Source organism: Podarcis gaigeae (genome assembly GCF_964106915.1).
Source record: "Podarcis gaigeae genome assembly, chromosome: 8".
Classification (NCBI taxonomy): domain Eukaryota; kingdom Metazoa; phylum Chordata; class Lepidosauria; order Squamata; family Lacertidae; genus Podarcis; species Podarcis gaigeae.
In genome coordinates this window covers 71118558-71134568 of record NC_139684.1, presented here as the reverse complement: position 1 = coordinate 71134568, position 16011 = coordinate 71118558, and the positions used below count along the sequence as shown (strand labels likewise).

At 48.2% G+C, this 16011-nt stretch overlaps 1 protein-coding gene across 2 annotated transcripts in view; it reads right to left on the bottom strand.

The window, feature by feature from the left end:
* KMT2B (lysine methyltransferase 2B) overlaps positions 1-10862 on the bottom strand; it is a 61888-nt gene extending 51026 nt beyond the window's left edge. The window contains exon 1 of one of the 2 annotated variants that reach the window (XM_083750591.1): positions 10396-10862. In XM_083750591.1, the coding sequence (XP_083606717.1) occupies positions 10396-10719 (324 nt within the window). In that variant the 5' untranslated portion in view covers positions 10720-10862. The remainder of the gene's footprint in view (positions 1-10395) is intronic. The other variant, XM_083750592.1, reaches the window with a different exon arrangement.
* Between the last annotated feature and the right edge of the window lie 5149 nt (positions 10863-16011).

The following is a 16011-nucleotide window of genomic DNA, read 5'->3' as shown; positions in this document are numbered from 1 at the left end:
ATTTGGGTATGGCAAATGTGCAGACCTAGTAACACCTACCTAGCCAATGCTTCCTCCTTTCTCTCCACTGTGTGCATATAGTATAGCTATAATAGACTGTCAAAGGAAGGCCTACTATTCAGAATTTGCTCATTGTTCCAGAAAGAGTTTTCAGCACTTTTGCTCCAAGAGAATTCAGCAGGATCATCTCAAAATGCACCACAGAACATGTGGTCTTCTACTGCAGTAGAGAGCAACCAGCCAGGAAATGAAAGTTCCTTATAATTCTTGTGAGTTCTTCATTTTCTAACTGTTGCTCTCTGTTCAGTGCAATGAATGGTGTGAGACAGAACTCTGGGTTCCATTCCAAAATTCTCAGTATGTTTGAGCCGACAGGTGAGACCAAACCTGTGTTCAGCTAAGGCAGCAGGGCAGGTGGGTAACTGTTATTTTACCCCATTCTTCAGTCAGAAAGAGGGCCCCAGAGCAGCTTACAAATGTCAGTGATAGCACCTGGTGTGATCTGGCCAAGAAACTAGGATAGGACTATGCAGTTAGATGCAAACTTGCTTCTTAATTGAGAGATCAGCAGGGCAGGTGTAGTACCAGTTCACCCCTATACTTTATGTCATGGAAATGAATGGCAGCTATCCATTCCTGTGGGAAATGAATTACAGTGGGGGCAAAACTTTCCCTTCATCCATACAGCTCAGACTAGTCTCACTTCTGGGCTGCAGGAAGAAGGAAAACAATATATTTTAACGTCCATCACCAGAAAAATAAAATCAGGGTTGCGATGAGATAGAAAGGGTGCTCCCAGTTCCACATCCGTACATACTTCAGTGTTGGCACTGCTACTGCAGCAATGGGGAGCGGGGCGGGCAAGAACCAAACACTTTGTTTTGCTTTAGTCTGCAAGTGCATGCCTTGTTTTTTGTGCAAACTGCAGCAATAGGAGCAAGTGGTGGTTTCAACTTCTGGGAACTGGAGGTAGCGAACAGGGTTGGCAGGACAAGAACTGGAACTTGCCACCCTCTCCTCCGCCCCAAACCTGGTGGGCTTTCAGGTAGCCTCATTGTTCTCTCAATCTCATAGTAAAATCAGGTGGCTGAAAGTCTATCAGTTTAGGAAAGAAACAGGGCTACCAACAAAAAAGGCATCAGCGTCCACATACTTGGGGAAAACCACAGATAAAGGAAGACGCTAGTTTGTGATCAAAACGACATTTTAGGTGAAGGAAAAGAAAAGAACCCAAACCACCTAACATGAGCCTGTGAGCTTAAGAGGATCATTATGGCAGTTGAGCCTCTACATCAGTGTTTCCCAAACTTGGTTCTCCAGCTGTTTTTGGACTACAACTCCCATCATCCCTAGCTAGCAGGACCAGTGGCCAGGGATCATGGGAACTATAGTTCAAAAACAGTTGGAGACCTAAGTTTGGGAAACACTGCTCTACACACACACACACACACACACACACACACACACCTAAAGCAGAGATGGGGAGACTTTTTCAGCCTAAGGGCCACCATTTAAGGAAGAAATATAAATGGTGGGTGGAACCAGAGGCAAAATGGGCACTGCAACAACATTCTAACCAGGCAAAAGCACTTGGGGGGGCACAGCATGGCCAGTGAGGATTGTGGTCTGGGGAGAGTTCAGAGGGCAAGCTCGAGGGCCACATTTGGCCCCTGGGTGTAAGCTTCCAAGCCCTGGTCTAAGGAACCAGAATTCAGCCAGAAACACCCTCTTCAGGTGTTACTCATGCACACAGCAGGTCTCCCCTCACCCCGGGCTGAGTTGTCCTTCTGCAACAACATGCTGTGTGCAGACACCAACTCACAGAGAAGGGCTCCATGCAACTAGGCTTCCCAATCATGCAGAGTCTCTGCATGCAAATAGGCACTTGCGGGTGACGTCTTCTGCTTTTAGACCTGCCCCACTCCAGCATCAACACCAGTATACCCTACACATAACTAAGATGGACTAGAGCTTGTGCAAGTCTATCCAGGAAGTCCAGGGCTGAGAGAAGCTTGATATGCGGAATGTTCATGCGTCTGTTGATAACAAACTGAGGATGTGGAGAGGGAAGACAACTGACCTGCCAAAGGCCTGACAGCTTACAGCAAGTATCCTGGAGAATTTGGGGGTGGGGGAGAAAGAAATAGGGAGGTGCCTTTCCTCTCTCGAGAACTGCGTTTTCTCCCTCTCAATATATAGCTAGAAAATACCAAGGTTTGGGTCCTGGTAATCCTCTAGTATGATACAGAAGAAAGCCTCAGTGATGGGAGGGGGGAGCAGGGGCAGGTATCAGACCAAGGCCCCTCCACAAAGGTGTCCCCAAGGGCACCTCTTGGCTTTCTCCTATGTAAGCGAGTGGTTGCCATTAAATCCTACAGGAAGGTAGTAGGTAAGGGAGTCATTTGCTAATGGACAATCTTCTGGGACAGCATGCTAGGGGTGGGTGGGTGGGTGGGAGCAGCAACCAAAATAGGCATGTTAATGGATGTGACAGTAGGCTACGTTCCAGACACATGAAAGCTAGTGCTGTCTATGCACCTATAGCTCCCTCCACCCAGGCAGGCAAGATCCGCCATTAGGCACTTTAGGAAGGAATGAGGGAGGACTGAAAGGTGTGGCCTAGTGAGACTCTTGAAGGTCACACAGAGAAGGCTGTAGGGGACACATCGGCCCCAAGGTTCCCTATCCTCCCAATAAGGGCACCTGCAGACCTGGGTGGCCAAGCACCCACAGGCAGGTTGGCAAGCCCTCCTTCCAGACAAGAAACCCCACACATCCTAATAGGCATCCCCCCTACAAGTGTCATTTATCAATATAAAACACTAGGGCTGCAACGTTTGATTAAAACTTTGGAAATGGAACTGAACAATCGCTTTAATATTACTTTAACACAAGTGTTCATAAAAATTGCAGATGGCCATCACAATAGGGCTGTCCCAGAAGGGCAGCAAACACAGCAAAGAGCACTATAGTACCTTAGACTAATCTAAGGTAGACATAACCCTTCATGGACTAGAATCCACTTTGTCAGATGTATGAAGCATTTTTTTTAATAACTGGTAGAGATGTATGTACATTTTTTGAGCAGTGAAGCCAGAAGGAAACAAAATCCATAAATAATAGACAGAGAAATTATGAAAAAACCTAAGTGAGTGGCCATTAACAAGACAAGGTTGGCAATAATGCAGAGCACCTGGCACTAGTAAGCTGGGGGGCAAACGACAATTCCCAGGATTCCTAGAATTGTTAAAAGTGGCATAAATGTGCTTTAAATGTATGGTGTGGCTGGGACTTTAAAAAACACATAATCCCAATTATATTTCAGGCATCTGGTGAAGAGGACGCTAGTCCACAAAACCATATGCCATAATAAATGTTCCAGGCTTCAAGGTGCCATGAGATTCTTCCCAGTGGGAGAAAGAAAAATGCATTTTGGAACACCTGATGCAACGTATGCCCGCACATCATCTAGAAACAGAAGAAATCTGCTTATTGTTACAAACAATTGCTTGGCCTCTTGCATGCCAGTTTCTGCAGATTTTTAAAATTTTATTTTAGCACACCTGTATCTTGCCTGCCTGCCTTCCTTCCTTCGTGGAACTCAAAGCAATGTTCGTGGGGTTCCCTGGCCGTCGTCCAGCAAGGTGGCTGTGTGGCCATGTACCCCCATCAGACATGTACCCTGGGATGGATCTTAATCCATTAACCAACCAAAACTCATCCGATTAATCAGCCAACATTTATTTGAACGAGTGGACAGCTTTACTGGGGGGAAACAGCTAACTCCATAGTTCATGATGTGAAGGTCACATTGTTCACAGATCACAGAGGACACGCAGGACTGGGTTCACAAGGCTCTGCTGTCACAGAAGGCACAGGGATATTGAACACTTAAATGCAGTGTCGAAATCTTCTTGCACGCATGCAACTGGCACTCCAAGGGCAGGCAGCCTGTCAAAACTCCTTCCCTGATGGAACAATAGGGAGATTATGCAAAGATGCTTCCATATAGGCTATCGCTCATATACATGCTCAAGCTGAGACACACTGCATAACACCTCCTGCTGAACGCTTGAACCCGGACTCAAGAACAGCAAGACGATGAACCAACCATCCTTATATTTTGAGGAGCAATCCTAGGGTGTATTTTTCCCTCTCTATCACCAATTTGTGATTCTGGAAAAAAAAAAATCAACAAATATGTCTCAAGCCAACTACTGATCTCTAGAGAAGGGTCGGCAAGGTTTACCTTGCCTGGGCCGGTTCACTTCAGTGGAGAGCCCTTCATTCCTGACTGCGTGTGCGCCCACGATTTCCGGCGTCTGCATCTGTGCAGATGTGATTTCCGGCGTCTGCACAGAAGCACTTTCCAGTGCTTGCACAGATGCGATTTCCAGTGTCTGTGCATGCGCAGACGCGATTTCTGGCACTGCGGAAGTGAGTCACTGCGCCACGCTGGGTTAGTGCAGCACGCGGGGACTCACTGAGTGGGCGGCTTGGTTCAGGAGCAGCTCGTACGCCAGTTAAACAACCCCCGTGGACCGCTTGTGGCCCATGGGCCTTGGGTTGTCTACCCCTGCTCTAGAGTGTCTTAATCCACCCATGCCCTCCCTGACCTGTTGTGGGTAATTGTCCATTGCAGACACAGAAAGTGGAGGAAACGGGAATTGATGAAACAGAGGCAAACAAGGGCCCTGTCTAGGTGTGCCAGTATTACACTTTTGGTAAAGGTTACTGAAGGGCTTCCCAGGTGTGTGTGTTTTTTAAGGAATATTTTATTCCAACACAATAGCAAGCAGGGAAAGTGTTTCCTGACAATTCCCATGTGTCTGTTACGATGGTTATCAAAGCAGCAGTAACTGGAGCTAGCTCTTACCTGGCTGCGAGGAAGAATGCCATTCAACCTCACATGGCCATTTCTGGCACTGGTCACATTATGGACTGGTATACCAAACATCGTTAACAGCTTACTGGAACGCTATTATTATTATTATTATTCCACAACAACTCAAAGTGACTAACAACCCCTTCCCTCAGTACATACATCAAAACCAAAGGGGGGGGGGGAGATACATTAAAAACATCCCTTCCACTCCAGGTGGTCATAGATAAGTTAAAAACTGAAAGCCTGGTTAAAATGGAATGTTGTTACCTACCTAGATACCCTGGTATCTAGTGATGTGCCAGGCGGGTCTCCCTGGGGAGAGCATTCCACAAATGGGGAGCCACTACTGAAAAGCACCAGAGTAGCTGTTATCTGCACATCAGCTTTCCACAGCCTGGTGCCCTACTGATACTGTGGACTACAGTTCCTGTCAACTCCAGCCAGTTTGGCCCACACTCAGGGGAGATAGAATTTTTCAGTCCAAAATATCTGGAAGGAAAACCACCATGTTGGGGAAGGCCTGCAGTAGACACATGCACGGCTGTGACCCAAACTCTGTTCCAAGGGCAACCCGATGGAACAGGTTTGAAAAACACCTGCAGCCAGATCGTCTGTAAGAACGTGTACAGCCATCTTGTGGAAATGCAAAACACAACTGGTTCTGGCCAGGGATCGTGCAATAGCTGTTGCATGAACCAGAGATACAAAGATGATTACATTTCAACCATGGCAAAGGGGTAGCCTGCATAAAGAAATGTAGGGGCTCAGTTACCACTAGTGGTGTTTTCTCCTTGAAAGTGCTGAGATATTAGCTATTTAACCAACCAAAGAAACAGAAAATAACTGCGCTTCCATACTCAACAAGGGAGAAATATGTGGGTACACACACCACCAGTTCTTTTATGGTTAGTATTTGGTTGGGTGTTTTTCCCCCTTGGGTGAAGGTGGAATTCTTAGTACTCATATGATAGGGATTACCTAAACTTGCAGGAGAAGCCGGTGATTTTATGCCCAGCTGTAGACACGATGGAGGGATCTGCTCTTCTCTGCACTGCCTGTAAATTAGAGGGTGTTTTAAAAGCGACCTCAGCTGTTATTCCCAGTTCACATCTCCTTTGTCATCAGGAAGCATGCAAGTCCCCTGTACAGTGGAACCTCAGTTATCAAACGCTTCGGAAGCCAAACAATTCGGAACCCGAACGCCAACAACCCGGAACTGAATGCTTCTGTTTTTGAATGATTTTCAGAAGCTGAATGGCTTCCAAGGCACGTTTTTCATCTCTTTCCATTGACTTTGGAGCCAGCCCATTGATCCTTGGTTTTCGAACTTTTCAGAAGCCGAACGGTCTTCGGTAACAGATTAAGTTCGAAAACTGCGGTTCCACTGTACGCTAAATATTGTGACCAATTCTTATTGCCATAAGCTTCCAAAGTTTCTTTTTACAGTAATTTGTCTGCTCAGGATCCCCTGCACATTGCAGAGGATTCTGGGGTGCATTCTATGGCACACTGCATTAACACAAGGTGCCTGTTGCTCTAAATCTGAGGTGGGGAACCATTTTTTTTTAGCCAGAGGCCTACATTCTCTTCTAGACAACCTGCCGGGGGGGGGGGGGCAATGCCAGAGGCAAAAGTGGGCAGAACAATGAATACACATTTGCCCCTTTGTACAGTATGCTTGTTTCTTTACACTCACACTTCCCTCTCTATTCTCCACCCAGGCAAGCAAGCGTCTTGTGTTCAGGGACATAGTCCAAATTTGCAAAAAAACAAGAAACATCACACTCAAGGAGGGTGCCAGGCAGAGCCAGTGGGGGTGTGCACCCTGGGGACAGTCTCAAGAGCCAGAAAGGCCTGGAGGGTCACATTTGACTCCTGGGCCTAAGGTTCCCCACCCCTGCCCTAAATGAACCGAGTGCACAACCAAGACATGTTGACTGGAACTGTACTCTAGGATGCATCCAACACTCCCTTTGTGGCTGCATGCTTTACAAGACAATCTGTGGTTGTCAGAAACCACTTACCAAGGAAACCTTAAAATGTCATCAATGCTTTTTCTGTGGATGAACCCAAACTGTGTAGCCCAACAAGTGCTGAGAACCACATATCAGTTTCCAGTGCCTATGTCAGGGGTGGCAACCTGTGGCCCTCCACAGGTTGCTGTGCTACAACTTCCATCATAACCTAGCCATTGGGCATGCTGGCTGTGGTTGACAGAGGTGCAAATGCAGCAACATCTGGAGTGCTCCAGGTTCCCCATGTTGACCAAAGACAGCAACAGCCACTAGCAAGAGATGGAGTTAATCACAAGGGAAGCTGATTACCCAAGTGATTTCACCAAGCCCTCTTTCCACAGGCTGAAGTCACTCCCTGCCAAGGTGATGGCCTTCCAGTATATTCTGCCCACCCAGTCAAAATCTATCAAGGTGTCAAAGCATGCATCTCTGGTCACTAGTTGTCCTTGTGTGCTTTCCACCAAGTTTCTAGTGCTATGGACAGGTCAAGCAGAAGCTTTCTTACCTTGAGTAGCCCTCTTCCTTTCTCCTACAAACATTCCAAGTCTTCCTAGAAAATAGGCCATCTCACCCTAAGAAGCCCAATTTGTGCCAAATAGTTCTCAAACCTCTTAGCTTAGGGCGCTTTCAAAACTGGTCCCTTTTGCATCTTCTGGAAAACTAACTGCTAGGCACCTGCATACTTTTTAAATTTACTAGGGGACCAAAATCTGCCATCTAAAAATACCCATCCTGGGCTGTCCCTTGAACAACAACAGAAAGGAGACAATCTGCAAAGGTCTAGTCAGACGAGATGCTTACAAAACAAAGGTGGTGGTCTCCTTTGGAAGGACAGAATATAAACTGAGTAGATAAGCACAGTACAATCGCATATTACTTGCACAATTTCAACCATACATGGTTGAAGATAGATAGCTGAAATCGCGCAAGTTAAATCCAAGCAAGGTGGAAAGTTAAAAGCTCTTTCGAACTGGATCCTCTGGGGGTAACCCAGTGTGAAAAAATAGCTTTTAAGACCTCTGCCTTGCTTGCGAGGCAAGGCCTGTTTGGTGTGCGAGCTATGGGAGTACTGGGGCGAGGAGAGTTATTTCTCTTTTCCCATCACCCAGTAGCCGCAAGGGTTTGGGTATGTGTAATTTTTATGTATACACAGAACCCTTGGAACCAAATCCTGAAGTAAGATGTGATCACACTGTAAATACACTTCCATCTACAATGGACACTTCATAGGTTCACATGACAGAATGCTTCTTCATACACCAAAAAAAAGAGTCCGATCATGTACAAGACTCACATGCCAGGGAATAGGCAAGGCTTGAAACCGCCCCCACCCCCGCTGCCAAATACCCAAGTTCTCTATGTGGAAATATATTTGCATTGTGTTTTAATATAGAGATTTGATCAAGCTCCCTACCACCACCCAACAGATTTACCAGCTGAGGGCATAGAAGCAACTTGCAACTACCACAAATGAGTCTTCCTGCTTTCTTACGCTATTCCATAAATCAAAGACTGCACAGACTCTGAGACCAAGCACTGGCAATTTGTTTGTACTGTACCTGAAATGAGGCACACCTAAACAGCTGTCCCAGGACACACAACATAAACGAGTATGGATACAGGCCTGGGAGCACAGAAAAAAATCACCCCATTGCAATGCCAGTGTTTTTCTTGAAGGCACAACCCCCTGTGCTAGCAATATACATAAATGGCATCACTTTCACAGTTACGAAACAACAGGTAGTCATTGGCAACTTCATCCAGGCCAAAGACACTGAATTCTGGAAGCTAGGCTTTTCCCATTGGTGGCAGAGGTAGTCAGACCTGTAGGATGCAAATCTTCCAAAGCAGAAACTGAAATCCTTCAAGAGAAAACCAGCATCTGAAATTCAGTTAACTACTAAGAGAAGAACAAAACCTAATAGTTTCTTAAATAAAGCCCAGATACCGGCTAGTCAGTCAGCCGATAACTTGTCCCTTACCTCAGTTTCACTCTCAGACTCTGCTAAATGTTTGTGTCCCATGTTGCACTGCAGCAAGATTTCAGGAGATTAACTTTTAACTCTCATTTGCAATCGGCTGAGGATAGGTGTACAATAGTGAAAGACAAGCAGCAGCCCAGCTCAGTCATAACTGCTTCCTTTCTTGACATTTCTTTACAATCCTTTCTAGCATATTTCTCCGGGGACTCGAAAGTCACCCAAACACCCATCCTCCCCACCTTAGAAAACCCCAATAAAACTCCATTCTTCCAACACAAGCCTTCCATCACCCTCATATTGATTCCCCTTGTTCCCTGGTGAACAGCAACAATTTACCTCTATGCAGCTTGAAACCTTCGAAGAGTGAAGTTTTTTTCCCAAATTGCTGGAAGAATCTCTGTATGGTGAAGGCCATCCGTGGTTAGGCTAGTTTCTCCCATGTGTCTAATGCTACAGGAGCAGGGAGGAGACAGCAGAGCAGGTGACTAAGCGCTGTCAGTTTTCTGCTTTCAAGGACCAAGGTAGGAACAAAAGCCCCATATGTCTGATCGCACCACACCCCTGCCTAGCCAGAGACAGGGCCATTCTGCCCAAACCGCCTTAGGTTTGAAAGCACCTATTGAAGAAGAAGCTGTGTGCAAACAACAGGGAAGCTCAAAGGCAATCCCTCCTCTGTCTCTCCCCCCAAGGAGGGCAGCATCTGTTCACCATGGCTACCTGATAAAAGTGTTGCATGCAGCAATCCAAAGTGGGAGGCACAGCCTGCATAAAGGAGAAGCTGATCCTGACAGCTGAACAAAGCACCCCCTTATCGTTCAGGTCTGTTGACACAGAAGCACCCCTTCTGTGCTCAACAGGACTTGCTCCTGGACATGCCTGCAGCCTCAAATCCCACACTGCCAGTGAGCTGGCGCAGGGTCACCATGTGCCAGCAGATGAACTTACCTCCCCTGCAAGGAGGCCCAGCTCATCCTCACAAGCCAGATAGACCCCCACCACCAGCGCTACCCTCACGCACACCCCCCCAAAGCCCATTTCCTGTGGGGGGGGGGAGAGCATCTAAGCTCAGCCCAGGAAGCACAAGCATGGGATTTAAGGCCAGCTTCCAGCCCAGGAAGCAGGAGAAAAGAGAGGAGGAGGGGCGCAAACTCCAGGGATCCTGCCCTACTTTGCAGGTGAGCTCTGTGGCAGTGTTCGCATCAGCCACAACAAGCCTCCCCACCCCCACGACAATTAAGAAACTAAACCAACCACGAACACGCGCTCCTGTTGGAGAAATGCATCGATGCAGGGAGTGAAAAAGCAATGCGGTTCCAGCCCAGGTCTTGCCAGAGAAGAGGACGGCTCCAGCGCTTCTGCGCCCCCCCCCCCTTGAACAGCTGAGCACCATCGCGCGGGTGCACTCGGCGCGACCCCACCCCACGGGGAGCGTGGGCTTCCGCAGCGCCTCCCGCGCCCCTTGTCAAGACGGGGCCCGCAGCCTCCCAGCCCCGCCAGCTGCAGGGAATCTCACCGGCTCCTCTTCGCCCCCGCTGCTGCCGCCTCCGCTGCTGCTGCTGCTGTCCCCCAGCAGGCCCTGCAGGCGGCGCCAGCTCCGGCTGAGGCCCAGGAGGATCCCCAGGGTGGTGTCCGTCGCGGCCCGCTCCCCGTCCCCAGGAGCGGCCCAGACCAGCAGGCGCGGCGCCAGCAGCGAGACCCTCGCGCGGCTGCCGGCCCCTGCGCCCCGCGCGCGGCACCCGCCGGGCCGGCCGGGGAAGCGGCCCCGCGCCTGCGAGGCCCCGGACGAGCCGCCGCTGCTGCTGCCGCCGCCTCCCGCCGAAGCCGCCGCCGCCGCCATCTTTAAACACTGAGAGGAGCCCAGGGGGGCCGGGCCGCCACAATAACAATCCTCCGCAGGAGCCTTCAAGCGCCGAGCGCGGGGCAGCCTGGGAGCCCGAGTCCCGCCGAGGGGGGCTGTGCAATGCGACGGGAGGGAGGGCGCGAGGGGAAGGGACCGCACTTCCCGTCGGCCGCCGCGCCCCGGAAGTGGCCCTCTGTCGCCGCCGCGCACCATGGGAAGGGAAGTCCTCCGCTGGGACGGAGCCCCGCCGCGTGAAGCGAGGAGGGCGGAGGGCAGGGACTACGTCTCCCGTCAGGCACCGCGGCCGACGCCCGAGCTAAGCTGCCCTCCGGCGTGGTGGGCGACTGAGGCGGCTGTAAATGGCTGCTCGCTCAAGGGGTGAAGAGCGGGGCGCGGGTCCGCTCGTGCGCCTGAGGGATAAAGAGTCGCATTCAGCCCGGGCAATGAAGGCAGGAGCCGCGGGAGGCCTGAAAGAGCGAATGAGGAACGAGTCCATTTCGCGTTCGGGGCGAGAGGGAAGGCGCGGCGGCGGCGGCAAGACTACAGCTCCCAGCATGCAGCGCGAGGCCCGGTCTCGTTTGGAATGCACCCTGGGAGTTGTAGTCGGGGTGGGGCTGGACGGCGCGGCCCATAGAATGCTGTTACAGAGAGAAATCCCCGAAGGGACGATGAATGATGGGCGCCACTGCCCCAGCGAGTAGCCCTGAGGAATAGCGTCCTGCAGCAGACAGAGCATCGCCGCGACTATTTAACGCGGTGGGGAGAGAAGAAACACAGACAGTTTCCCTCCATTTGACAGTGGAGAAGGCACGTTAAGCCGGCAAGTCCCCTCCCGCTCTGAACTTAAAAGTTGCCGAAGTTTGGGGAGAATGAATGAATGAAGATCGCGCGCGCGCACCCTGAACGCGATGAAGTAAAGAAGCTGCAGCGACGGGACCGACAAACCCAAACTCTGAATGCCTCTGCATGCGAGATTTGGGGCTGTGCGAGTGTCACACGGAACGCGCGCGAGTAGGACCTGCGGAACAGAGTGAGAATTTGGGGAGGAAATGGTACAACAGCTCTCCCGCCCCGAAAAAGCAGATAAACCTGAAAAAGCAGGATCTTTATCACGTTGTTGGATATACAAAAGATTTCACGAACCAGGAACAGGAATGTTTACGAAGGTGCGGAGTGGAGGCTGAGGGAGAGCGCTTTCAGTCTATTCATCCCTTCCAATTCCCTCGGGGAAACGCAAGATTTAGGCCACTTTCGTGTTCAGGCTGAATGAAACATTTACAAGTGCATTTATGTTTCAAAGGATCAGCCAACTCCCAAACCGGTCTTCCCTCATGTTGAAACGTATATCTCTCTTTCTCTCTAAGCCAAATAAAATGCCAGAATGCATTGCACCACTTGGGCTGCAAGTCAGGCTGCTCTTTAAAAATTACTATTTTGTTTAAAATCAAAACATGACGTACAAGTGTTTCTTTAAGGGGGGAAAAACCAGGGTGAAAGCTTCTAGCACACCTCACTTCCTAATATGCTACGCCTTACAAAACAAAAACCAACCACCACCTGCCGTCTGAAGTCATATATTTCTTTCTGACACCCTAGGATGCTAACACATATTCTCCATCTCCACCAGCTATCTGCGTAAACCAGACCCAGTGGCACAATCCTAGAGGATTACTCCCAGGCAAGCTTGTATATGGGACTGCAGCCCCAACTAGGGTTGTGTACCTAACATACATTTAAAGCACATGACCCCCCCCCCCCAAAAAAAATAATCCTGAGAACTGTAGATTTCCCCTCACAGAGCTACCATTTCCAGCACCCTTAATAAACTACAGTTCCTAGGATACTTTGGTGGAAGGCATGTGCTTTAAATATATGATGCAGACTAGCTAGTTTATGGTTTCAGCAGAATCATACAGAATCAGACTGCACAGTTACCAGTCCAACACACTGTCAAACTGAAGGAGGGCAGGGAGCATTTAAGCATTTTGTTAATTTTTCTACCTGAGCAGAAAGTCTCCCACAATGTTTAAGGACATGTTTGCCAAAATTTGTTTGGCTTCCTTTGTGTCATCTTTCTTTTTTAACTTGGCTTTTTCCTATAGACCCAAGGTTGCTACATAACATGCCAGTTACATTTTAACCCTCCTCTTGGAAATCACATTGTTACTGCTAAGTCTTAATAGACACATAGAATGACTCTTTGAATTTGCCCTCTGAAACACCTTATTTTATTTTTTATTTAAAACACTAAACAGTCTTCAGTTCTTTTCTAAATGGGATCAGAGCAGCTATCGGTCCATTACAATGCCACTAAGCAAAACACTTGTTGTTGTTGTTGTTTAGTCGTGTCCGACTCTTCGTGACCCCATGGACCAGAGCACGCCAGGCACTCCTGTCTTCCACTGCCTCCCGCAGTTTGGTCAAACTCATGCTGGTAGCTTCGAGAACACTGTCCAACCATCTCTGTCATCCCCTTCTCCTTGTGCCCTCCATCTTTCCCAACATCAGGGTCTTCTCTTCTCATGAGGTGGCCAAAGTATTGGAGCCTCAGCTTCAGGATCTGTCCTTCCAGTGAGCACTCAGGGCTGATTTCCTTCAGAATGGATATGTTTGATCTTCTTGCAGTCCATGGGACTCTCAAGAGTCTCCTCCAGACCATAATTCAAAAGCATCAATTCTTCGGCGATCAGCCTTCTTTATGGTCCAGCTCTCACTTCCATACATCACTAAAGCAAAACACTACAAATAAAAAACAGATGCAACAATTTGGAAGTAAGAGTGCATTAGATTGCAGCCCTAGAGATAAAATCCCACAAATCTTTTCCCACCAGGGGGAAGAAAGGCATTCCTTTAAAATACTGGTATTCTGCTTTTTCATCTCAAGGCAACTCCTTGATGGGAGTTGCAGTCCAACACATCTGAAGGAAACTGCATTAGTTGCTTCAGCTTAGTAAACATCTAGACTACACTTTAGCATGAGATTTTGTGGGAGTTGTACACTCTAAAAACAACAGACAGTAAAAACACTATAAATTGTTGAGGAGGCTCTCTCAATTAACTAGAGAAGTTCACAGAGGAGAAGGCAATTTGTAACACTGTATACTGCTTCTCGACCATCTTGGTTCTCAAAGTAGTTTGCAAGAAGGAAAATGAAATATAGTAACTACTGAAAGAATATAAAGCTTTGATAGGCATGAAACCAGCAAGCAAAGCAAGTAAAAATAAAACAAAGCCCTAAAAGTGTCTGGAAATGGTGCAATGAAATAAATGTATTTAATTGCCTACCAAAGGATGGTTGGGGTTTATTAACATGGCATCAAGGAGGGGAATGTCAGAGATGAATGGTGTTCTTGAACTGTTATGTTCACCTGGATGTAGCCTACTGGGCGACAGTAAGAGTGACATCCATTGCCCCGCCCACTCTTGCATCTGGCCACATCCTCCACTGGCATGTGGCCCCCAGAAAGTTACCCATGAAGCAATGTGGCCCTTGGACTGGGGGGGGGGGGAATCCCAGCACTGTGTGAGTCAGAGGACAGAGAGCAAAGACAGAGATTGTGGTATAAGTCACCTTATACAATCTAATCTAAATATTTGCAAAATGTATTTCCTTGGAAGTCAATGCCACTGAGTTCAATGGGAGCCACTCTGATTGTGTAAAGCCATTCTTCAGACTTGTTCTCCTTCCCCTTTCTTGTTGTTAAAAGATGTCTTATTGTAAACTGTTCGAAGAGCTTTATTGTAGAACATAAATGTAGTAAATGAAGAAAAATAAGTGCGAATCTCTAAAGGAGAGGTGTCGGGGCTTATTATGTGTCTGCAAACCACCATCAAACCAATGTGAGCCCACATATGTGGGAGGGGGCAGACTAGCTGTGGTCACTCTTCTGCGAGGGAAGACCACTCTGCACATGCCTGCGGACACTTTGAAATCACTCCACACGTTTTGAGGAAGACCCCTGGATTAAGAAGAAAGTTCAGGGCTGAGCTCAAATATAGGCCTCCATCTGCACTGTACAGTGAAAGTGGTATCAGAGCACTTTTAAGTGGTTGTGGCTTCCCCAAATATTCCTGGGAAATGTAAAGGGTGCTAAGAGTTGCTAGGAGACCCCTGTCCCCCCAGAGCTACACTTGGCATAATTCCCTTGGAAGAGGAATTGACTGTTAAACGACTCTGATCATTGTAGCTCTGTGGGGAGTTTATCATCATCATCATCATCATCATCATCAACAACAACAACAACGGGTCTACTAACAACTCTCAGCACCCTTAACAAACTACAGTTCTCAGGTTTCTTTGCGGAGGGAGCCACGACTGTTTACAGTTGTATGATACTGTTTTAAATGTATGGTGTCTACGAGGCCAAATATTGGGCCTGAGTGTGGGAGAAGAACCATGTTTAGGACCTGCAGAGCTGGAGAGTTCACAGGGGTTCGGATTTTGCAGAAGAACCCAGGAAGAAGTATAAAAGACCAGAGCGATCTACTCTAGTGCTTCATTAAAGAGAAAGAAAAAGTCTTACAGCAACAGCAATCTGCCAGCTCCCCTTGCCCCTGATAACCAGCACCTGTGGGATGAACTCCACAGCAAGGAGATAACCCTTTTGATAATGGATTGTTAGCATCCATACGAAGATACTCCCGTTCTTTGTCCAATAGAACAGCATATACTTCACATGGGGAAACAGGTGGCCGATACCTCAAACATTACCGATGTTTCCCTTTTCTGGGCTCTGCGCCCAACTTCCCCAGGCCCACAGATAAGGGTACCATCCCAACAGGCCAATTAGTGGATATCAAAGCAAGTTGTGTATGAGTTCAGTGCTACAGCCACTACTAATTAAGGATGGGGTCATTTTGACTATCAACATGGCATAAGCAGAGCTTCCAGAAAAGTCCATCTTTGGGTGAACACAGTAGGCCTCAGTGCATAAGAACCAACTCCAAGGGGCCAAAGTCCCTTTGTCCCCCCCTAAAATATTTGAGAAGGCCACCCCCACCACAAAGTTGAGGAGCATTGCCGTTCAAATGGTGTCCATGCACAATGTCATGTGATGGATTATGCGGGGTAGTGCTTTCTCCCCCCCCCCAATAATTTATTCAAGTTTACACCCTTGCCTCAGCTTAGAAAGGAGATCCTATATCAATTGCTCAGTGACAAGGGCACGTGATTTCCATACAGAAGATGCCAAGTTTGATCGCTGGCATCTCCAGAAGGAAGAATTCATAGGAAAGACTTCAGAGGAGATTTTGAAGTCAGGATGCTGACCTAGATGGATAAATAGCCTG